The following is a 26,555-nucleotide window of genomic DNA, read 5'->3' on the forward strand; positions in this document are numbered from 1 at the left end:
GGGTTTTTATATATTAGAAAACGGATCAAACTCAGGTCTCAGCATTCAGTGTATAAAATATATAAAGATATATAGAAAACCAGTTTAAACTAATATGTTACTAAAAAATATTTTATTTTATGGAAAGAAGAGCCGATATTGAACAAGACTGAGGGTTTTATATATTAGAAAACGGACCAAACTCAGGTCACAGCATTCAGTGTATAAAATATAAAGAGATGTATAGAAAACCAAGGCATAATTTTAATGAAGTGATTTAATTTTTCCTTATATTTTTAAATGAGACTTCCTCTCGGAATCTCGGAATTATTCTGGGGTATATACCAGTAATTACATTAGGAATAATTAAATGGATTTATGATAATAGAAATAATTGGTTAAGAACACCTGATACAGACATATGTTTTTTTGTTCGGTTTTTCCGCTAATGACGGAAAATTGTTCGACCTCCACCTAACCCATAAAACCGATGATGTCGACGGTTTCTAGGAAGCGGCCGCCGATTACGTAACGGCTGCGGTCGCTCCACACCGCAGGTGACCTTCAGGTACACCTGGGGCAATTAGTTGCAAGTGCACAAGCACAAACAGTGGCAGTTCGACAGGTTTCCTCGCCGTCGCCCGGCTGCGTTCCTTCATCTTCTTTTTGGTCTTTCGGCGTGAGGCGACCCGTTCCCTTCCAGGAAGCTGCTTCGTCCGATAGATTTCCATCTGTCTGTTGTCGAATGAGTCACCGTCCCGAAGGAAACGGGTGGCACTCGTAACATATCAATTTTAACTAGTATTTAATTTCCATTTGTCTGTGTTTGTACAGGAAGATCATTGAACATATTGCAAATTTTCCCAGTACCTACACTGAATATAATTTCCATTAATATTTTAATTTATTTCCCATAGACACGAAGAAGAGAACTCAATCGGTATTGAGATATTAACTAAAGTTGTTTAGTCTATGAAAAGGAATATCTGTCTGTGTTGTATTTATCAGGCACAAAAACATCTAAATGTAAAGAATATGATAATTTAGTGTGGTTATATATGATGCTTTCATTGTTTGCAGGCTCGTATTTCGTTGATAAGAAAAGATATTACATGAATAAAAATTTATTATGTTGCTCAAATTTACTAATATGCCTACATAAGAAAATCTATTCAAAATAACAGTGAACTCACTTTCATTTTGAATGATAAATGAGAAGGAAAATATTGTTTGATTCGTTTTAATCTACAAATTGCGGCATTATAATTAAACATCTTGATGATGTGAGTTCACTGTTATTGTGAATAGATTATAGTTATCTAACACTTATTAGTATGGTATATTAAGTTTGTGGATCAATATTAGCATCATGGTTCCTAACATATATTTCATAAAAATATATAAGGAATGGGTACTACTAGCGTTGCAGACAATATTGTCTGATACGTTCGAATATGTAACCGAATCATCCTACAAAAGTTGTCCCATTGTCAAACCTCTTTAAAATCCTTCAAAATATTGGTTATAATGACTACAGGTTATAAACATGGATAGAAACAGATATTTCAGAATGGGGCCAATATAACTAATGGTCACTCATGGCAAGATGATAATAAAAATAGTGTCAAGACAACAAAAGCTGATGGAAAAACATAAACGTTGCAATAGCAATTGATTAGGTTTTATTGGCTATAACATTTATTAATAATTCATTGCAGATACATCGTTCTTTATGGCGGAAACAGGAATAGTTAGTAAAACCTTCGGTTTGGATAAACTTGATCAGACACATCGAAGAAGAAATGTGACAAATGATGGAACAGTGATATCTCAATGACATTACAAGAAAACGTTGTACCGAAGGAAACAAGAACTAAGCGTAAAAGGTAAATATACTCTCCAATGAAAGTAAATTAGGTGGACTCCAGGGGATATGCCTATATAATAAAACGCGACTAAGACTCTAACTCATAGGTGGTGTGGAAGAGTTAAACGTAAATATAATAAACACAACCCTAATCTACAAACTATTATAACTGTATAAATAATTGTAGTTTTAAGTCCTTCCATAATATATGCATTAGATGTACTATAATGTTAAAATAAATTATATTTGATAACAGTATTTCGGTTTTATTATTTTATTCAGATTAGAATTTTGTTGTATGTCAAAGCCAAAATGAACTAACATTCTAAGTTGATGCGGCAACATTGCGAAGTTTCGACGTCATCAATTCAGATGACGTGAATTCACTATTTTGTTGAACGGACTATACTATTTAGTTTCCATTTGTCTGTGTTTGTATAGGAAGAATACGAGAAATAAATGAATACGATTTCTATCAACATTTTATTATGTTTCCGATAAAATATGTATACTAATATATTTTATTTTTAAACGCATATTTTTAAAACATGTGGATTTAATTCTAGTAGCGCCATTAATGTGTCAGGCCGGGGACTTTTCAATTTACCTGTTAAATGAAAATTAGTTTATACTGGTAATTTTGTTAATGTTGTCACATCTAGAATATATTATATTTTAATTTTAGTTTTAAGCTTTCAAATGATTATTGTTTCAGTAATATATAGAATACTCAATAAACTGAAACTTAAACTTAACACCTCAACTTAAAATTATGTTCATTTAAAGGAAACACAGCCGATAAGTAACGCCTCACTCAATAAGTCTCCAGTAGTCAATGTAGAAAGATTTGTTGGTGGTAATAACTATATTTAGGAGTGATACTGATTGTAAAACTGAAAGAGCTCAAATGTTCACACGGAAACTCTAGGCCATATTGTCATGAAAATACAGAAGTTCCTCAAAAATTAGATGAACAACACATTGTTCTAAAAGCTCTTTAGGAATTTAAGTTAGGTTTTCATGTAATAAATCTTATAGTTTAGTTTTCGAATTTTTTTGGTCCTTTTTCTAACGTTTTGACACTGACAACGTCCACTGTTGAACGTCCTTTGACATTGACAACCCAAAATCGACAATTGGGATATGTGGGAGAGCCATCAAAAAACTTTCTAGAAGTGTTTTTGGGGTTCGATAGCAAATTTCTTAATATTAAACAACAAATATATCGAACGCCGAAAATGCAATTTTGAGCTTCTGCCTTCAAATAGAAAGCGGTTATTTTATGTAGAGAAGGACCAAAATCATCAAATCGAATAGCTAGGTGGGGCCCTTTAACAGTTGTTAAACGCTCATATGAAACTTTAATAAAAACAGAAAAAAGATATAGAAGAACCAATGCAAACTCGCTCGAACGTTATAAATAACCGTTTCCATCGATATTTAAAAAAAAACGGACCTTTTTTCTACAAATCTCCTCATCAATTACGAACTGTAGTAACGTAGTTCTCCAGAAACAACAACAGGGCTCGCATAGATAAACAAAATTCGCTCGGATATCATCGTGTTGGAATTTCGGGCCGTCTAGACAGACCGATCGTCTTTTTATATCCCTCTCTTCTTCTTCTTCTTTTGCCGCAGTCATCGCCGCTTCCTCTTCTTCTTGTTGTGGCATCGTCATCGTCGACGTGGTCCCGTCTCGCTCTGCCCCCCGTACCGACTCTACCTGTCCGCGAAACCGCAACCGATCAAATCTGGTGGGTTGATCGTTTTTTAATTGGTCGGGGAGCCTTAAACACGCGATCAATTTGCCGCCAGATGATCCAGATGACCTTAATTCCTAGAACGTAATTAGAAATAGTCTGGCCTGGGTTTTTTGCTTAGACGTCGGCCATTTGTATTCGCGTCCGAATCGTATCCGTTCAACGGTTGTTGTTGTTGCATTTTTTTTGATTGTGCAATTACAATACTGTGCCCGTTGGCAATTATACTAAACGACATAAAAACAGCTAAATGGGTGTTATACAAGCGGAATAGTGCCGAAATTCGTTATTTAACCGTTACAATTGGATACAATTTTCTGCAAATGTGCCATTTTTATCAAAATATTTATTTTAATTAATTACATCTTGAATTACGTATGCTTGGTACAATTTATAATTTATAAATTAATTTATTACTATTGTTCTGTTGTACTTATTAACTGTACTTGCATTAATACACAAGCAAGGCGGGTACGAGATTAATATATTGGTATGTATTTCTTAAATTAAAATAAAACTGAATTACTTAAGCTAAAGTTAAGAATACGCTTATACACTAGTAAGTTCGTGTGGTTTGGTTGGCTTCAATGTTTTTGTTTTTTCTGATTTTCTGCGTGTTGTCCGGTAGCTGTCTTGTTTCCACGTTGCTGTGATTTAGCAACTTTAGTTCATGTTTTAAAAAATCTTGGACCATTTTGTGTGTCCATTTGATTACGAGATCATCATGCAGCTCCTTGTTGGTTACGTAGCGATACGCATTGGTAATTAATCGTACAACTGCTTAGCTACGTTAGATACTAGTTGGTTTGATGTTTTAATGCAATTCGCTATTTGCACTCCATAGGTCCAAATTGGCTTTGTGATTTATTGATAAACCAATCCTTTAGATTTTAGGTCCAGTTGAGAGTATCTTCCGAATAACCAGTACAGTTGCTTGACTTTGAGTACTTGTACAAATATGCCGAATTATTTAGTTGATTCTCCTTAAAGAATCGGGCATCCGACAGTTATTAATTAAGATTTTGTCATTTCACCGCAACGCAATATTAATATGGACAAATTTGGCTATTAAGCTGTATTTTACAATTGCTAGTCCATTTGTAGATCTTAGATTGTTTCTTTTGTTGTTGGAATTTCAATAGTGTAGAGAAGATGGAATAATGGTCCTAAGATAGTCCGCTGGGGAACACCAGCCGAAATATGTTTGTGATGAGTGTGCCCCAGTATGCGAGACTTACTACACTTTGCTCAATTTACATGCCCGGCCAAAAGCTTGTGAGACGTCCAGAATTATTTATTTTCTTCGACTGCCTTTTCAACAACCGCTATTACTTTGTGCACATGGTCGATTGTCGAGTGATTATTTCGAAATCCAAACTGGAAATATGGTATTTCCATAAATTGTTTAATATGTTTTAATAGCAGTTCCTCAAATAACTTTGATATCGCAGGGAGCAGCGAAATAGACCTATAAGATTCAACCTGTTCTGCCGGTTTGTCAGGTTTTTTATTCGAGCAACATTAAAACATTCCGGAATATGCTTCAATCTCAAATAGGCATTAAATATGTATACCAACACATATGATGATTGCTTTTCATGACAGCTGTTTCAATAACCCAGGTGAAATATCATCAATTCCACGAGTCCCTTTTAGGAATGTGGTTGTTGTCAATTTTTGTGACAAGATCCATTGGAGAAATCAGATTTACAGCTACATCAGGCTGATGAACACGATGTATCTATTGCAGATTTTATGTTATTCGGTTGGAATTCATTAGCTAAATGTTCTGCGAATAATTCAGTTGTTTCATCGTACTCAAATAATTAATGATTTCTAATAATTGATCTAAAACTCCGAGTTGCTTTCCATAGCAAGTAACCTTTCATTTCAGGCTTAATTCTATTACATATTTTTCGAAACAGATCAATATTATTTAATCTGTATAATTTATCTTTTGATTCGTCTGATTACTAATTCTATTAAATATTATTTTGTGCACAGCATTTCTGGTTCTGTGCCATACTCTTCTAGCTTTTCGTCTATCTTTTATTAATTCTCTAATTTCAAGAGCGTAATTTCGACTTCTAAGACCTCTCTTAATGTTGGGGTGGCTTCTTTCGAACAGATTGAATATATATGTTAACAAGAATGTTTAAGGCTGTTTATTAGTCTCGCAAAAACTCACAACGTCTGGACCGATTTGGCAAATTTTGATTTTGTAATGTTTTTGTGAATGGGATTTTTATGAGAAAATATGGAATAACTGCGAAAATAGTAAAACCAGTAAATGGGTTTTCCCATACAAAGTCTCACTCTCACTGCAATCAATAGTTACACTGTTACACAGGATCGACATTTTTGTTAATTGTCGGATATTTATGGCTATGTTCGGACATTTATTTTGTGACTGTAAATGTTGAATACGGATTAAAACTACCGACTACTATTTAGTCACAGTCACATTTTCATTATTATTTAAATTTAGTAGGCGAGAACTTTCTTTACCTCTATTATTAAGAATGGCAAGAAGATGACCTGACCTAGGCCGTCGAAGTCAATCAAATGTGCGACGAGCTACCTAATATGCTAATGGCACTGATGACCAACGAGAGACAGAAAATGATAATAGCCACAAATGATATGACTGGGCTTAGAACGCAATGAGTTCGTGCACATCAAACACAACAGCAAGCACGAGAAAATCAAATTCAGTAATTCCGCAGTCGCAGTGCATTCCAGGAACGGGCAGCGCTCTACTACCACCCGGAAATAAAATATGAAGACAACGAATCAGTTACAATTGGAGAAATCACATTATAAGGCATTAAAATATAGCAAAGTATGAACTGGGTTATGTTCATTCTATGAGCCGATACATAAATATTGCTACAATTGGTCCCACCGCCAGATCCATTCCACACATTAGTTTCTGGGATAAGAATTATTTCTAACACACTTGTAGCAATATTACATGAACATTGCTATTATTTTACAAAAGGCTCGCTGGATGTTTTTCTTAAGGGCGTTAACTTTATGGATTTCCAGAAGAATATATATTATTACAAATATTTATAAAAAAAGATACAAACACTGATAGAATGGTCCCACTATTTGCGAAACACTCCAGTTGCGAGAATGCCATTACTATTTCAATTCTTACAATGTTGCGAAACCTACATAAAACAGTCACTATTTTTGGGGTACAATTTCTCTACCACTACAAAGACTACAATTCGACAATTCCATTAGTTTAGGTAATCTTCAAGACAAAAATGAACTTCGTTAAAAATAATACTTTTGCTAGTGATCAAAATATTTTGGTATAAGAAGTTTAGTAGTGAAATATGTGAATATGAAGTGTTAGAAATATTAAAAGTACATCATTCTATGAGCCGATACAGTAATATTGCTACAATTGGTCCCACCGCCAGATCCATTCCACACATTAGTTTCTGGGATAAGACTTATTTCTAACACACTTACTAGGAGCACTATTACCACTAGCAGATGCGGAAATTGATAGAAGTGTGCTCACAATCCAACAATTAATCGAACTGTTGTTCAAGAAATACAAACGTTTCTTCATCAGAGCAACGATTTAATAAAAATGTTCAAAATAGCATTGGATCGGATACTATCTGACAGTCATAATATCGTCGTAACCTGACAAAATACCTGGTGACTACAGAACAAGCAGCTGTTGTTAATATCGGAGAAAATTTGCAAGATAGATGTAGGTGATACCCCTAAAATACCATTTATGACAGCAATTCTTTGTTCACAGTTTAACAAATTTACGTTTGGTGAAATTGGTTTCCACAAAAATATTTATTGAGGTTAGAAGAGCCAGAAGATATTGAAAATGTCGTATTTTATACACTGATTTTTGATAATTATTTTGTTATATTAATAATTTCATTAGGCCTCTAAATTTGTTTTAAATATATTTTTAATTTAAAGCCCTATTGTGAAAAATCGCCAGAATGTAATTTTAATAAAATCAAAATACAGTATATCGATAGATAGGATTTTATCTTAAAAGAACAATATATTTTTTGGTATCTTCACAAGAAGTTAAGCATTGCTAAGACAGGACACGGAAAAAGTAGTAATTAAAAGAAGAAAAGTCTGGAGAATACGGCGGGTAGGGCACTGTTTACAGCTTGCTTTACTTTAATTTAGAATCATGATGGTAGATTCACGCCTCCTGCCTGGTGATGAAAATACTTTTAAAAGTCCTACTAATGTGTTATTGTTCCATTATTAACCAATGCGATACCCATTTTGCACAGAGTTTATTGCTGCCTTAACAATAAATAATTTTAAAACTTTTAAACCTTTTACTAATTAAATCTGCAGTAAAAGCTTTCATTTAAACACGAAATAAGCATATGAAATTTTAAAAGTAATATGTTAAGGCGTTTATATAAAACCAACAACCCCCAAAAGAAACACATGAGCAAAACTGCAAAAAAAATAGAAGATTAAATTAGTTTAACACGAAGATTTGCTATACTACCATATTGTAATTAAAGATATGTTAAATAATAAGTATCACTAGATTTGCGAAAGAATGAAACTCATTATGTTAGCAAAAACTAACTCTCAATTAAAACAGTAGTGGACAAAGTTCACTATTCAAGATTAAAAAAGGTCTCAGATTAAAAAAATCGGAGGCACCTTAAAAGACTGCCAAATGAATAATAAAATCAGATGAATGAACTGAATCTTCCAAATCAAACAATATGATCGCATTATGAACATTGCTATTATTTTACAAAAGGCTCGCTGCATGTTTTTCTTAAGGGTGTTAACTTTATAGATTTCCAGAAGAATATATATTATTACAAATATTTAAAAAAAAAGATACAAACACTAATAGAATGATCCCACTATTTGCGAAACACTCCAGTTGCGAGAATGCTATTACTATTTCAATTCTTACAATGTTTGCGAAACCTACATAAAACAGTCACTACTTTTGGGGTACAATTTCTCTACCACTACAAAGACTACAATTCGACAATTCCATTAGTTTACGTAATCTTCAAGACAAAAATGAACTTCGTTAAAAATAATACTTTTGCTAGTGATCAAAATATTTTGGTATAAGAAGTTTAGTAGTGAAATATGTGAATATGAAGTGTTAGAAATATTAAAAGTACATCATAGAAATTTGAGACTATAGCGATAAGTGATTCTGTATTTGCTGATTATGATTGGATTATTGGATAGATCAAAATCGAATCTGAATCGCAAATGTACGTTAGCTTGATGTAGTAGCGATTCTATTGAATCTATTATATTCGAAATATATGTATTGGAATCTGGAAATACCAAAGTTATCGAGCATTTAGTTGTTTCAATATAAAAGAAACAGACTTGAGTTCTATTACTCCATCATCATACATATCATGTGACCCTGAACATAACCAGTTCATTTAATCAATCGCCTTCTTCAAACAAAATACCACAATGTCTTATAGTTCTTTAGTGACGGCAAATTCTATGATTTCTATCCTCATGATTCAGAGATCAAAAGGTACTTTTTTACAAAGTTGATATATATATATATATATATATATATATATATATATATATATATATATATACCAAAAAGAAGGGGCACTTAAGATTAAATTAATAAACTTAAACAAGAATATTAGATATTACTGAATTCAGCTGTAATATAATTAAATCAACAGATCACAAATAATGTTCATTATTAGCGTCTTTATAAATAAATTGAACAATTTCATTGCCGTTTACATTTTTTATAGAAAACTCATTATATCACCCAATATCACATCAATTAATGTCATATTAACGGTAGTAGTTTCTAGCTCTCCAATAACAGAATATATTAATAAAAAATCCAATAGAACCAAAGAAGAAACTTACTATTTCGATATTATTAATTAAAGTGATAACATTATAAATGGATAAAATATAATAAATATAAAAAATGTATGTGTTGCAGTAATGATTTATTTTTTATAGACCAGGTGCAAAAAGGCCAAACTGAACCAATATATCACCAATTGTTGTATATCCGACGAAACGTGACTAAAATACAGACTAATAATCGAATCACTAACAAAAAAATCTGTTAATCAAATGTTCCAGATATATATATATATATATATATATATATATATATATATATATATATAAGCTTAAATAAATTTGTTCTATAAATACATTGTTTCTATTTTAGGAATCTTCTTTAATTTAAGCTATTACATATTCTGAATTTTCTAACCAATTCCGCCAATTCCGAATATAAATATGTACTACATAGTGTTTGTTTTAGTTTACAAATGACAAAACGAAAAAAAGCTTTTTGATACTCGTTAGCTAACTAATTCTTTGTGATAATGTTGATCTTATATACTGGGCATGAGCGTCCAATTGTGATATTGCATCAATCTTTCACATTAGCCGGCTTGGTTGGCGCAGTGGTAAAGGCGACAGGATGGTCCTCCCACTGTTGCGATAGTCGCGGGTTCGAATCCTGCTGGGGTATGGTGGTTAATTTATGTTTGTGATTGTTTAACATATGTGATTGTTCTTAGACCAAAGTGCAAAATTTGACAAGAAAAATGATCCCAATCACGCCAATAACTAGGTTAAGTAAGACCGAATTTCTCTTGGGATGATTTCTAAATTGGTCTCTCGCCGGTCGGTAAGCTTAATGCCGAGGACCGTGGTTTGGAGCTCGCGTTAAACTGTAGGTCCAGTCTAGATAAATCCAGTAGTATCCGTAAGTCCAGATCCTCGATGGTAAAAAGGAGACTTTAAAATATATATAACAAACATTTTTGATATTAAGAAACAATTCTGATTTGCGTATACAGTGAGCGTTAGGAAGCTACCACTTCTCAGAATATTACTCCTATACCTTTTACACATTTCACAATTTAGATTTAGTGACGTCTAGTTAATATTCATTCATTCCAACTCTCCTATTCACTATGCGATTTTTTATGTAGAATAATTTGTTGATAGTTGCCATTGTAATAGACATTAAAATACTACTGTCACTTATATCACAGAACAAGAAACAAACAAGCAGCAAAACAAGTATATATTAATACACTTCTTAAAACTAGCGATAATATAGAAGATTAGACCAAATAATGAAGAATAAAACTCAAAGAGCTTAGAGATGATTTAATCAACTTCACTGACAAAACTACTAGTCTTGATTTTACATGGTACTACATGGTAGTAAAGGTGAATAGGAATGACACTAATTGTAAATATAAAAGAGCCCAAAAGATTAATACGGAAACTCTAGGTTACATTGCCATGAAAATGCCAATTGTCTTTCAACCAATAGATGACCAACACATCGTTCGTAAACTAAATAGAACTAAAACATTTTGAGGTAGGTATCTTTTGTAATAGAGTATAGCTGAAAAGCCTGTATACCGATAGAATAGAACAACAGCCCATCAGCGGATGAACTTTAGCGGAAAGATATTAGATATTAGTCGAAGAAATCATGTTTAACATAGATTTGAATAAATAATTAATACATTTTTTGAAGCGATGTTTTAAATGTCCTCCATTAATTGTTAAAAGTAACAAGATTATTGAAAATATTAATCATTAACGAAATGTATTGAAGTTTCAATGAATAATCTTTCCAAAATATCTCAAGGATTTTTAAAAATATTTTTTATTATTTTACCTACAGTACGTTAGTGAAAACGAAGACAACATCAAAGATTTAAATGGCACAATAAACGCACTAGGTTGCCCAATAGGTTCGTAAACTCTTGCCTTCCTATATACTATTTGAATATTGAGTCGATTTTTTTTTTGATACCAGAGTATTATTGTAACCGTTCAGACCAACTGGATGTAAAAATTCGTGAAAGAAAGATATGTTTTGAATACAAATTGTTTCCGCATCCGCGTTTTCGCCAGATTTAGCCCGTTCTGACTTTTGGCTCATGTCATGCTTTAAAACATCTTTTCGTAGAGAATTACAGTAACCAAAACTAGGAGTAACAGCTATTGGTAGTTGGCAAGTCTTTTGATGAAATAACACAGTGTTATGGTCCATAAACTGGACGATTGTAGAAATAAGCGTATTGAAGTTGACGCATTTTATACTAAAAAGTAAGGTAGTTTTTGTAACTCTACATGAGCTTTTTAATTTTCACAAACTTAATAAACAAACTAGAACAAGGCGGCTTGGTTGGAACAGTGGTCAAGAATGGTCAACAGGATGGTCCTCCTACTGTTGCTATAGTCGCGGGTTCGAATCCTGCTAAAAATGGGTGTACTTAATGTTCAGTCTGGATAAAACCGGATGTTTTCTAGGATGGTCTCTAAATTGGTAAATGGGTTGGTAGGCTTAATGCTGGGGAATGTTGTTTGGAGTCCACGTTAAGAAGTAGGTCCAGTCTAGATAAACTCTCGTTGGTAAAAAGGCGACAAAAAAACTAGTACAAATAAAATTTTTATTCCTACGACAAGAATATTGATGTTGGTAAAAAACTAGTAGTACTCTTTCAATTAATACTATTTCTTTTGAAGTCAACTGAATCACAAATATTGACATGAGTTCCATCTATATCCGATCTGCGTCTTAGATTATGTTAATATTTACTTTATATTCTATAATAGTTTCTGTTTGGGTACCGATTGGCTAGATGACAGATGATAAAGTTGGCCATGGGTCTCCATCAAAAAAAAATTGTTCTTTGACACCCTGCCAGACCTCGAATTGCTTAGTATTCATTTCTCGTATTTTCTCAACCGAAAACATCGAGTAGGCGAGCGCCGCGTTGCCGGTTTGGGCCGATGGTGCAGCGCCAGACGACCTCGACGTTTGTTTACGTCGTCTTACGTAACTCTCCACTACGCTGACCTGTTCCTTGGGCCCGACAATAAGCGGCCTTTCGAGGTTATTCCCCGCAAGACGGTGCAGTCGAGAAGAGGCCGATCGGCCGTAGGACCACGACGTGATTTACGTCGGTAGTACCAGAAACCGTCATCTGGTTACAGTCCTTGCAAATCGTCCGAATACTCCACAATATATCACTGCAAGATCCGATTTATTAAGTTTGATATTTAACTTTCAAAACTTTATATGACTATGAAAAGGTGAATTATTTTAGCCTATTATTTTAAAAATTGTTCTGTACAAAACGAACATAAAAAATTGAACCGACTTCAAAAAGTAATAAGGAACTCACTAAGAAGTAAAAAATAATCAAACTTAGATATTTAGGACAAAAAAAAACGTTTTAAAAAATTATGGAGATAATAATCGTTATAATAAGTAAACAAAAACCTTATTTAACCCATCTAATATACGTATTTTATATTCTACTATATACACATAATTTAGCTTAATACATACCTAAACCTATTTGTCTATTTACAATATTATTTTAACAACTACAAACTCACTACTTTGAAGTCGGTGTTTAGCAACAAATTAGATGTGTTTTGTTCGCAATTTAATTTTGTGTATATCACAAAATTATATTATAATTGTTGTATTGTTTGTCTACTGTATTTATACGGGGTCTTATATGCTATAGTTAGTGCTTAAAAACTGAATGGCATTTGCAGTTCGACTTCTTATTTTCGGTCATATCAACTCAGCAATGAGATTATTTTAGATAGAAAATATATGAAAACTTTGTACGTGCCTTGAAATTTGGGGGTTTACCCCCTTCCCCCCATCAGATCCTGACTTGGTTCCAATGGGATCACCTCGGAAGTGCACTTTTTGGAATAAAAAAATAATTTTGAAAATCTATCCACAATTGACGGAGAAATCGGCGAACATACATTTATGTTAAAAAATATACAGCCAAACAGAACCTCCTCCTTTTTCGAAGTCGGTTAAAAACGCATGTGGTTCGAGCATATTTGGAAGCCAGAGAGTCGGCTGTTAAAAAGTTTACAATATCTGTAATTTGATATTTTTTAATATAGCTTTCTATTATGAAGCATTCGTGTTTTCTGGGAAAAACTGTAATAACGATGAAAAACTAAAAGCAGGGTTGTCGTCTCTACATTTTTTAAGAGTTAATAAAAGTTCAAGCTCTAAGGTCTAAGGTATGGACTGTTAAAATTTGGAAACCTTTAAGCTTTAGAAAGCACCCTAAATAGATTTTGAGATAATTCGTGACACCAAAAGCAGATTGTAGCATGGTTCAGACATAGACCTACAGATTATACGATGGAAATTTGGGTCACAGCATTACAATTCACAAGATCATCGAAGGTAAACCGGTGGACAAACGTACAGTCGATATTCACAAACGTACAGTAACCTATTCAGACAGAACAATGACCGCGTACATTGATTTGGTTATTTATCCAGGAAGGAGCTATTATGTGCTATATAACAATAGACTAATACGGCACTGGATGTTCTAGGAAATCGGTTAGTGACGTGTTTACCTTATAATTTTGTTTATATGAAAATAGGATTGTCTGTACAATTAAAATAAAAATAGCTTCTAATAAAATAAGTAAAATACACGTTTTGTTTTACTAATATACGGTATCAACATATGCAGTTATCAAAAATCTGACCTTCATATTATTCACTTACATTATCCAAATCCGTCGTAAGAAGTTTCAGAATCATGTAAACTTATATAATTTATTTGTGTTTTAAAACTCCAAACCTCTAAAAACTTGTGGAGAATAGTTTGGACTTTTCAAAAATAGTAATTTCGTCACGATAAGGAACAGCTATAATCGTTAAAGGTAGATTGATTAAGCATGTTTAAACTTTAAAAATAATTGGAATGATTCGGAATCAAGAACATATGGTGGGATCAGAATGGTTTATGTTAAAAAAAAACCAAACCATCAATGAAGAATATCAGCGACAACAAAGCATTACATAGAAGAGATGAGACTCGTATTGCGTCAACATTTAGAAATGATTTGAAAAATAATCTAAACTAATCTCTTATGATTGCCGAAATATACTTTACTTCATTTTAGGAAATTAGAAATTCTCTAGACACCTGTTTATTCTAGCCTAAACAGGCCTAAAAAGGCTTTTTATGAGTATTCATAAACTAGTTGAAAGATCACGAAAAGTTACAACTTCCCACAGACAATACTTTGAATAATATATTCATTCATATTTGCATAAAACTATAATTAAAACGATGCACATAGTGATTTTGCTACAATGTTTCAGTATAGATGTTAATGTCGATATAACATATCCGGAATGCATCATTTGCAAAATATAAAATACATACCTAAGATTTTTTCGGTAAGTTGGTAGCACTGTTCTGAGTTCCCATGCAAAATTTGAGCCTGATTTATTACTCACTGTGTTGACATAACATTCTTTTGAGTGCTATGCCATTATTACAATGGGAACATTGAGAGTTCGCGTTTGCCGAACATTTAAATTTTGTATTTCAAATTAAACTTGCCTCTCAAATACGTAGTAAAAGTCTTGCAAGGTTTTTTAGAGTATCGTGAATACAAAAAAAAAACACAGGAATATGAATAATATTCGAATATACAATTTGTTAAATAAAATTCAACACCGCCATTGAAATATGTGAATATCATACTGTAGCGATCTTGAGGCATGTCGAATTTTACATCGTGGACTAATGGTCTACAAAATACCGAGAAATATAATCCTAGAAGTTGAACACGAGCGGGGCGCCAGCAGCGCCAACTAGAACCCGATAACGAATAGCTGGCAACCCCGAGACGTTTATCTGGGATGTGATTGAAGGGTATTTCGATTCATTCAGTACTCGACCATCGTTTGGTTTAAACGTGCCACCATCGACTGCCCAAGCCTCGTCACCAGGTAATACCGCTGCCACCCGTTTTATCATTTGTATTTTTACATTTTTATATTGCCAATAAATAACGGTCATATAATGTGAACACCACTGTTTCACTTCGTTTTACCTCCATTCACCGAGCCATCTAATTTACCCTAAAAAGGTTACCCCGACGTGATCTTCCGAAAAATTGGGTTTGGACTAGTGAATGGAGGGTATGTGCAACATGGTGGATTTTACATGGTGCACGTACATTGTGTATTTCAATATTTTTAATTCGATTCGTTTTCGATATTACTGTTATTTTTTCAACATTACATTCATTCAAACATTTGTTACTCATTAAATTTTATTTTAGTACTGGAACAATGGACCTTAAATTTCATTTCATTATTTCCATTTAATTTTTTTTTTAATTTTTTGTCCAAATTTTATTTCTTTCACATCTTTTGAACTCTTAGATATTTTTACATCACTATTTAATCATCACCGCTCGACTAAACATTTCTTTCGGCGCTATGTTTAAATAATAATGTCTTCCTTCGCTCGCCGTCTCCGGCATAATGGCAGACATTTTGATTTGAAAGGCTTTGGGCAGCTTCGGTCGGATACCGTCGTTATTTGTTTTTCTCTGAATTACCGTAACGTATGTGCTTACGGATTAGTCACAGAGCAGCTTCAGAAGCTAGGTACCGATTGTAGTCACAGTAGACTCGTCATGTCTTCGCCGAGGTACCAGAATCGCCAACGCCTCGTCGTTGAAGAAAATAAGCTACCACGTCGTCGAACAATCGATCCTACCACAGCATCGATTACGGAAGCCCTGTCCGAAAAATAGCTTGTTTTCAACGTCGTCGATGCATCACATTCAAGTGCCAAAGCGACGATGAAGCGACGGTATCTGTAGGACCGGAACATATCAACAGCCGTACCAGATCGCAACCGTACCAACCACAACCGTTTCGATTTATCATATTTTTCAAAGCCCTTTTCATGCAGCACATTTTGTTTGGTATATCAGTGTTTTGCATTTGATTTTTTTTTCATATATTTTTGTATTTTTATTTGCTTAAAACAATTGTATGTAAAATTCTGACAGGGGAGTACTGTAGCGACCTTGAGGCATGTCAAATTTTACATCGTGGATAAACGGTCTACAAAATACCCAGAAATATAATCCCAGATGTTGAACACGGGCACGGTGCCAGCAGCGCCAACTGGAACCCGATAACGAATAGCTGGCAACCCCGAGACGTTTATCTGGGATGTGATTGTAGGGTATTTCGATTCATTCAGTACTCGACCATCGTTTGGTTTAGACGTGCCACCATCGACTGCCCAAGCCTCGTCACTCGTCACACAATATATAACGGTCATATAATTTAAACACCACTGTTTCATTTCGTTTTACCTCCATTCACCGAGCCATCTATTTTACCCTAAAATACTTTTGTCAACTATTTCGACATTGTGAAGGCAGCCCTAATTTAATGATTTCTTTGTTGATTGTGAAATTGATTTTTAATATAAGTTTAAGTATGAGATTTTGATAAGTATCAGGGGGATCAAATCTTGACGGATAATGAGATAATTCGAAGGTTTAGAGTGCAGCTTAATTTAGTAATTAACCGCTAGTTTAAATTACTACACCAAATACAGGGCAACCTATATTTACTTTCTTCCTATATTTGCAATTTCATTATTTGAATAGGCATTAACTTTTGTTTGTAGATCACGATGGACTATATATTTGAAGAGCTTTCCGAGGTATTTCATAATGACTCTATAGAGTATATATTCAGTAGCTTCTCTAAATTTTTCAAAGTAGCCTCGGTAATATTTTAAATTAGCTTGTTTTAATTCTTTGTTCCTAACAGAACTTGTAAATATTTTCCTACTTTCGTTTTTTCTTGAGTGAATGTATTAATTTAGTTGCATATGTTCGCCACTATTTTGATTTAAACCAATTTCCACCAATCAATTTCACATTATGATATATAAATGTGCAATATTTTTCCGTACACTTTTAAAACAAAGTCATAATTAAAAAACATTTTTACAAACCTTGTTCTGACAACAATGAACAGAACAAAAAAGAATTATCCAATTTGGTGCAGCAATTCTTTGATTGATTGATTTTTATTTATGTAGATTTTCATACATAGTAATGTATTTATATATAAATATTTTATAAAATGATACATAAATATAGTGGGATCTTGGAAGATAACCAGCTAATTTACTTTTCAAAAAAGAAACATTCAAAAAGTTTTCGGTAAATTTTCACGAAAAGTATAATTGCTCTCAAATAAAGTAGCTGAACATGATTCAGTTTCAAAAATGTGTATGCAACTGTATCTCTAGTATATTTTGCTTCTGGTACATTCCCATTACTCATCGACGGATATAAAATCCGCTAACCAAAAAAAAAAAACTATAATTTATGTCATTAAGTAGGGACGTAAAAAAGCAAAAGTAAAAAATGTGAAATAATAATTATACATAATCATAACTACATAGATATAAGGAACTAACTATTTTTTATTTACTTAATAAGCAGAAATATCGTTAATGAAACCAGGAAAATATTTTTTTACCTTTTTTGCGATCGAAGAACACATTTTAAAAGTAACTTTCACCATTCCTCTTGATGATTTAATGTGATGATGTATCCATGAATTTAAAAAACTACTATCAAGATAATTAAATGTGCATCATTATTGTCGAACATTTATAATTACAGTGTTTTCGGATTTACGTCACAACATTCACGTGTATAGCGTTGAAAAAGGGTAAAACTATTTAAATGTCAGCTTATTGGGCAGTATATATTTAGCTATAAAAGACAAATATTGTTAGCGAGTTCCTTAATGCAATACATACTTTCAATCATTTCCTATTTTCAAATATCAAATCAAAAGCGCACTTTTGATAATAATTGATATTATTAACACGTTCGCTGTCGATCTGGGATCAAACATTTATCCTAGAAACAGACTACGTCTTTTTCTGATTACAATAATAAAACATTCCTAATAACATTTTTAACGTATGTCCAGTTTAGAGTTTAATATTCTTTGACAAAAATATTTTTTGTGCGTCACGTGCCAGACCGTGATCCCCACTGAGGTCAAATTTCATTGTCCATGGCCGCATAACGCGCCAGCGCGTGGTGAATGAAAATAGACAGAATAGGAAAATACATTGTTGATTAGAATATATTATGGCAATAAATCAACTACTAAAATAAGATTAAAAAATTCAGCAGGAAAAGGAGAAAAAAGTAAATGTTACTAAAACAAACAAAATATTTATACAAGAAAATTGAGAAGTAAATAGAAATAAATGAACAACTATAATACATATTTTCACTAAAATTCACAAAATAAATAAGAACCCTATTCAGATAAATTATAAGAGGTCACTCATGAGTAATTTTTGAGCAGTATAAACAGTAACCAGGATATCCAGGACATGCACTGCATACATAAATAGTGCCTTTTCTTTTTTTTGTAAATAATAATTTTTACATTGCTTTCTCATTACCTTGCATACTTTCTTCTCCTCTCGTATTTTCAAAACAGGCTGACTGATAATCGCTCTGGAAGTAGGTTTGGACGGAGTCTTTAGTAACCTTTTTATGACTTAATCTGAATATTTATTGTAAAGTTAGGGCACGTTTCATATCTATTTTTCCACTTTTAAGGCAAGGGGGCCCTGACATATCGATATATTTTCCCGCCATATGCAATTCTGTAATATATAAGAATCAAAAAGGAAAAAAGGTTATTTATTATGGACATATGATACAGATAATTTATTAATTAAAACAAGAAATGTTGGCTTATACACGAAATGAGTATCTTTAAATCATTTCCGACACAATACATTTTATAGCACAAAAACTAATTTGGTAACTTTAAATACTTTAATGTTCCTACTTGTTGTTTATAATGATTTGTAGCAATAGTTTCATAAGATATTAACATTTAGAAAACGTATGATCCTTTGACTTCACTTCTTTTCTCTTTTTGAAGATTTTACAAATCGTTTAGCTGTATTTTGCTTCCCCATACTTTACAAGAATAACGCAAAGCGTTGGATTGCTATTAGTCCCCTATTTTTCAGATCGTTTCCTATTATCTTGATCAATATTTTTTTCTCCATTCCCTCTCCATCCAAAAAATTGATATAGCTAAAAAAGTCTGTGAAGGATTTGCGGTTTTGGATTTGTTCCTCAACTGTGAGGTGAGGTTTGATACCATCTCGGAGACTATTTGAAAAATCTCACGCTCACAGAAAACATTTGAAAAAGATAGTTTTTAGTCTTGATTGAAATATTTTTTCTCTCTTCCACATGTACAATCATCTTAGAGAATCAAGATCCTTTGCAGCTTGGCCGATTCGGCTTATTATTTTAAAATTGTTAATATTTCTATTACTTTAAAAAACCCCTTAATTTAATCTACTAGAATTTAGGCCAGTTATATCCAAGTCAATAACCAAAGCATAAATAAGATTGCTCAAAGTACTTCGAGCAGTGACATATTAAGATTTCGAAATTATCATCTGGATTCCTCGAAATTGGAAATTACGGAAACACGCTATGGTAGAATGCACTGGACTGAAGAGTTTGAGGTTGCTCAAAGTACCTCTAGATGGATTATTGGAATCTGAGAACTCCGAACTCATTTCCACAGCAATATCGAGATTCGGAATGTAACTAAATATGAACTGGTATCGACATGTATAATCGATGTGGGATTGTAAGAGGCGTGAGTTGAAACGCCTCTTAAAGAAAACGCGTTTTTTTTTATTCAAAATTGGCTTTATCCATCAACGTAGCCGCCATCAAGAGCCACATAATCGTTCCAGCGCTACTCTAACAATACAATAGCACTTTTGAAGAACGATTTATCTTTTGTCTCAAAATAGGCCTCAATTTTAGCGATAGCATCTTCATTGGAGCGAAATTTGTTACCGGTGAGCATTGTTTTGAGGTCTGCGAACAGCCAGTAGTCGCTGGAAGCCAAATCTAGCGAATACGGTGGATGTGGGAACAATTCGAAGTTCAGTTCATGTAGTTTTGCCATTTATTTGATTGACTTGTGATACGGTGCGTTGTCTTGATGCAATAACTCTAAATAATATTCACTGTTGATGGTATTTCGGTATTTCCCGTCCCAAGATAGTTAATGAATTTTACACCACGCACATCCCAAAATACCGAGGACCTTTCTAGACGATTGTTATGTTTTCGAACATCTTGAACTTCTTGTTGTGATTCCGAAGTGAAGTGACGAATCCATGTTTCATGCATTGTCACATGTCGACGCAAAAATGCCGGTTTATTACGTTTAAACATGACCAAACACTTCTCAGAATCATCACCACCTTCTTGTTTTTAATCAACATTGAGCAAACCCAAACACTGAGCACAGCATCCACTTTCAACACAGCTTTCTCATAGTTAAATGCTCATGCAATATAAAACCAACACGTTCTTTTTGTTTAATTTGGGTTGCGTGTTGTTAATTTTAAACGATTTTGTGAATTTTTTTTTTGTTTTCGGGTGTTACCACCTCATTTGGACGTCCATTCCGTTCTGCATCATCGGCGTCTCTACGACCACGTTTGAAGTCAGCAAACCAACATTTTATTGTTGTTTTTGATGGATTGGAGTCCTTATAACACTTTTCAAGCCATTGATTCACTTGAACGGTATTTGCTCCCATCAAGAAGCAGTGTAAAATTAAAACACGAAATTGTTTTTGATCCATTGTTTTGAAATTAACGAAAGTACTGAGTACAATAACTGGCAAACTTATGAGTAGAATATCATACAATTTTAAAAGCTTTCTTTTGAAGGTTAGTACTATCTGAAAAAGCGGCGAATGCAATAAAACTAGCGCCATCAATGTGTTAGGTCCGATAATTTTCAGGCAATTTGTTATACTACAACCAGCTACTTATTAAATCAAATCCGTATAACGAAGTTACCCGTAACAGATGATGACGAGTAAGTGTGAACTCGGTCAAGTGCTTACGTTATAAGTTATATTAAAAAAAATGTTTCCATCCTTATACCTTTTAGGAAATATATATTGATGTATTTATCCCACACTTGTTCTGTTTGTATATTAACGTAAGTACAACTGAATAATAGCAATAAATACATTTTATAGTAGTTTTTATATTCTTTTGTGTTTACGTTATAAGTTATATATAAAAAATATTTCCTGCCTTACACCTTTTGTGATATACATATTGATGTATTTACCCCACATTTGTTTTGTTTATATATTGACGTAACTACAACTGAATAATGGCAATAAATAAATTTTATGGTAGTGTTTATTATTTTTAGTGATACTATATATTTAAATTCCTTTAAAAATACATACCGCATAACAACATATATTTTGCTAAACTGAAATTATTTTTTCGCCAACACAATATGTACTTATAAATATGCACTAAATATTTTGGAACCGTATTAGCATATGGCAAATCATTCAATCAAAAATCTGCTATAAATTGTCATCAATTCATCATCATTCGCCATCAAATTAACTGGGAATGATTATCAATTTTAAAGATATGTAACTGTGTAGGTAGCATATTTTGCTTGTGGTAGATTCCCATTACTCATCGATGGATATAATCTCCGTTACCTCAAAAAAACGGTGTTCTGTGAAGTCATTAAATAATAACTCAAGAGTAAAAAAATGTGTAATAATCGTTTGTGTAATAGCAATTCTTACAACGAACTTATCAGTTTATTGGTCTGGTATATGTTTGTAGTTGTCTCATCAGCAGAAAAATATTTAAAATGTTAAACACACCTTAATGGCCAATACAATTATTTTTTTAATGTCTCATTGTATGAGAGTTAGGCTGTGTATATATTGTTAAAAAATCATTAAATAAACATCAACAAGCCTAAAAGAGCAGGCGGGATTTTAGATGAATCGCGGATGTGTAGATAAGATATGTTATTCGTAGTCCACCAGTTTATGAAAATAACGTATTATAACAGTTCAATTGAAAAGTCCCCGACCTAACACATAGATGGCGCTACTAGATTAAATCAATATGTTTTTAGTTAATCCTAACCCTCAAAAGATGCGTGTATAAATTTGACAACTGTAGGATCATTAGTAAGTGAATTGTAGTATTTGAGTGAAACAACTTTTGTAATTGTGAAAAAAATGGATAAAAAGGAATTTCGCGTGTTGATAAAATATTGCTTTTTGAAGGTAAAAATACAGTTGAAGCAAAAACTTGGCTTGATGCCGAGTTCTCGGCACTGTTCCAGGAAAATCAACCATCAAGGATTGGTATGCTAAGTTTAGATGTGGTGAAATGAGCACCAAAGACGGTGAACGCAGTGGACGGCCAAAAGAGGTTGTTACCAACGAAAATATTTAAAAAATCCACAAAATGATTTTGAATGACTGTAAATTGAAATTGAATGAAATAGCAGACACTTTAAAGATATTAACTGAACGTGCACATCATACCATTCACGAATATTTCGGTATTAGAAAGCTCTGTGCAAAGTGGGCGCCACGCGAGCTCCCTTTTGACTAAAAACAACGACGGGTTCATAATTTGGAGCAGAGTTTGAAGACGATTAAGCGTAATAAACCCGAGCTTAAGAAAGTGCTGCTTCACCAAGACAATGCACCGTGTCACAAGTCAGTGAAAACGATGGCAAGTCCATGAATTGGGCTTGGAATTACTTCCTCATCCACCGCATTCTCCAGATCTGGCCCCCAGCGACTATTTCTTTTTCTCAGATCTCAAAAGAATGCTCGATGGGAAGAAGTTTTCGTCGAATGAAGTGCTCGCCGAAAATGAGACCTATTTTGAAGCAAAGGACAAATCGTACTACAAAAATGGTATCGAAAAGTTGGAGGGTCGCTATAATCAGTGTATCACCCTTGAAGGGAATTATGTTGAATAAAAAAAAAACTAATTTTGGTAAAAAATGTGTTTTACTATAGTAGGCCGGGGACTTTTCATTTGATCTGTTATATGGAAAATTTGCGATTGTCGTTTTTACTAATTTGCGCTCTAATTTCGACTGTATACATTGGATCTCATTTAAGGCAGCTTTGGAAGCCGAACATGTTCGCTTAAAAATTCTTAAACTTCTTCAGGTATTTTACGATGGTTTGTTAGCTGTGTGCAAGATTATCAGATTTATGTGAGATTCGAACCGATGTTCGCCCAGTATGTCATATCTCCATTTTTCAACACGAGTGGGTGTAATTATACGAAAAGATTTTAGAAAGTTTTTAGTTTTTTTTATTCCCTGAGCTGCGCCATGGCAATATGTTTCAGAACAATAAGCTACTGTGTTGTCCATCTTCTGTCCATCTTCTTCTGGATTCCACTCAACGTCAATGCCGTCATTGCAAATGGGAGTGACGATCCGTTAACCAATACAGACTACGGAGCCCGCTGACAAGTTGTTTCCTCTTGGTCCAAATGTGCTTCTGCCAAGTTAACTTACAATCCAAGGAAAAGCCCAGGTATTTTGCATGTTCCTCTGGTGGAGTGTTTTCATTGTATAATTTTAACGACGGACAGATTTTTCTTATCAGAGTGTAAATGAGTGGGCTTGGTTTGGTTATCTTTATTCTCTATTGGTTAAAATATTTCTCGATTTTATTCAAATGGCATTTGAGTTGGAACCAAATAGTTTTTGGATCAGAATGCATTAAAAAGACGGCAGAGTTATCATCATAGGTCGCAGTCTTTGTTTTCTCAGTAGTTGGAAGGCCTGCAGTGTAAATCAGATACAACACCGGTCCCAGCAGTTCAATGCCAAAATGTTTAATGTTCAAAACCACCAAAGGTGAGTGACAATTACTCGTAAGCACCGTATTATTACAATTTGGATTCGAACAAGTTTTAAAAATATGCCTAGTTCGTGGATTTCCGGAATTTGCGAATTTCAGAATTGAAACTGCAAAAGTATAGCCTATTGGAATTGTGATCAAGCATCACAGTTCAACATATAAGGCTACTAAATAGAAACTAAAGTTATTCAAAGTATCTCTAGCCGTAGACTATGGTCATTTGAAAATATTGAAGACTAAAAACATTGCAGTTCGGTTCAAGTCGTCACAAGCGAATTTGTAAAAGAAACTACAATCGATACTTATAGATAATGTTGTTGCTTTTCTTGCAAGTAAACGAAGCATACCAAGGACAAATTGTTATGTTTGGTGGAGAAATTTTACGGTGAATGATGTTTATGTCTATTTCAGCTAAGTCGATCATATCTAAATAATGAAGTGCTCCGTGATAGATGATGACCAATATTCATGTAATAAGCTTTCATTGATACAAATGGATTACTAATACGTTGTATATCACGGGCGATCTAACCAACCGTCACTTTTTTCTCCTAGATAAAATCTCTTAATTAAAGATTAGTGAGCGTTGATGATTCCCTATGTATATCACGTGACTGACACGATTCTGGCTATAAACACTGTGTGTTCACTTAATGGTATTATAAATAGACGGTTAGACTTAGTTAGAGTTTTGGTTCATATTAGAATATGCTTTCTACGGCACTATTTTCTGTAAAATAAAATAGTTTTAAAAAAGCAAACGTTTGTTTGTTTGCAAACACTTCAATTATCATAACTAGCACAGTCGGTAGGATTCTGGGAAGACAATAAAGCTGTTTTCTTCTGAATTAATTCAATTAACCGAAATCAAATTAATTATCAAGAAAATAAGACAGGTTTAGTTGAAGTGTTACTTGGTGTAGTTAAGTGGAGTTCAAGCAAAATTATTGCAGCTGAAACTCCAATGTCATAACATGTTGATTGATGGTTCTCAAAGACTCCAACTATAAAATATTGTTGCGACCTTGAGACATGTCGAAATTTGCATCGTGGAATAACGGTCAACAAAGTACCCAGAAATATAATCCCAGATGTTGAACACGGGCGGGGTGCCAACAGCGACAACCAGAACACGATAACGAATAGCTGGCAACCCCGAGACGTTTATCTGGATAGATGCTATTGAGGGGTATTTCCATCATTCAGTATCTGACCACAGTTCAGTTTAGACGTGCCACCATCGATTTTTTCCGTTTTATATATTTTGTATTTTCCACATTTTTATAACAACGGTCACATAATGTAAACACCACTGTTTCATTTCGTTTTACCTCCATTCACCCCTCCAAAAAACACCACTAGTCCGTGGATTCCTAGTACAAGCATCGCGCTGCAAAGTTTAATGCTACCAAAGACCATCTGAAGTTGCTATGAACTAATATAGTCTAGTAGCATTTGTACAAAAGCTTGCAGTTCAAGGTATACAACTACCAAAAGGTCACCACGAATAGCAGTAGCTCAGTTTCGCAGCTGTGACTTATTGGAGCTTGAAGTCACCAAAGCATGGAAAACCTTTCCGTATAGGCTACACTTTGGGAAATTAGGTAAAACAGTGCTATTCAAAAGATAATCAAAGGAAAACTGACGCACAAATCTACGAAGATATATGGGCCCCATACCCCTTTTGGTAGTTTTTATAAGGAAGGTATTATATCACGCAGTTGATAATATGTGGCTGTGAATATGTTTCATTTAATGGTTTGTGGGTCAAGAGAGTAGACATAAAGGTTTGGTTTTGTAGGAATGTTCGTCGGGTCGGTCAGTCGGCCGAAATGTGTGGCTGCCGCGGCGATTATTTGTCAGAACACTCACTACTATTTTTGGGAGGAATTTGCACGGGAACTAAAAAACACTGGTTGAATCAAAGTTGTTTATTTTAACTTACGATTGATACATGTGGTCGATGGGAGAATTGACAGGATATTAGGTTAAGTAGAGGAAGTACGGTAGCGCTGTGGAAGTGGTACTGTTACAGGGGGACGGTGATAAGAAAAGAGAGCGAGACGTCGCCGTTATGGCCTTTTATACTCCAGAACTGCATGGTACCAATCCACCGGCGTTGCCAACCTTTGTAGTTGTTGATGGAGAATTGGTGGTGGCCTAAAGGGTCGTGGCGGTCGCCACATCACTCCCCTCCTAGTGGAACAGCCGTGGAACGTACCTATATGTGGTGCAAGTTCCGGAATGCACCCGCAATCACGCAAAAAAACGC

The 26,555-nt window shown here is 33.8% G+C and overlaps 2 protein-coding genes across 9 annotated transcripts in view; one reads left to right on the forward strand and one right to left on the reverse strand.

The window, feature by feature from the left end:
• Window positions 1-26,555, reverse strand: part of Fs (Follistatin) — a 206,117-nt gene that overhangs the window by 34,374 nt on the left and 145,188 nt on the right. The gene's annotated exons all lie outside the window — the stretch shown is intronic.
• On the forward strand, window positions 14,827-19,421 carry LOC143196019 (uncharacterized). 2 transcript variants are annotated; one of them, XM_076403601.1, is made up of 2 exons: window positions 14,827-16,493; window positions 16,526-17,847. In XM_076403601.1, the coding sequence occupies exon 1, from the start codon at window positions 15,946-15,948 to the stop codon at window positions 16,249-16,251; it is 306 nt and encodes a 101-aa protein (XP_076259716.1). In that variant the 5' UTR covers window positions 14,827-15,945; the 3' UTR covers window positions 16,252-16,493; window positions 16,526-17,847. The 2 variants fall into 2 exon arrangements, with proteins under 2 accessions (XP_076259716.1, XP_076259715.1); XM_076403600.1 differs by adding an exon at window positions 18,753-19,421 and having other exon boundaries at window positions 14,833-18,585.

The sequence above is a fragment of the Rhynchophorus ferrugineus genome, unplaced genomic scaffold, assembly GCF_030347505.1.
Source record: "Rhynchophorus ferrugineus isolate W39M unplaced genomic scaffold, kcgeb_rfMv2 rfM4, whole genome shotgun sequence".
NCBI classification, from domain to species: Eukaryota; Metazoa; Arthropoda; class Insecta; order Coleoptera; family Curculionidae; genus Rhynchophorus; species Rhynchophorus ferrugineus.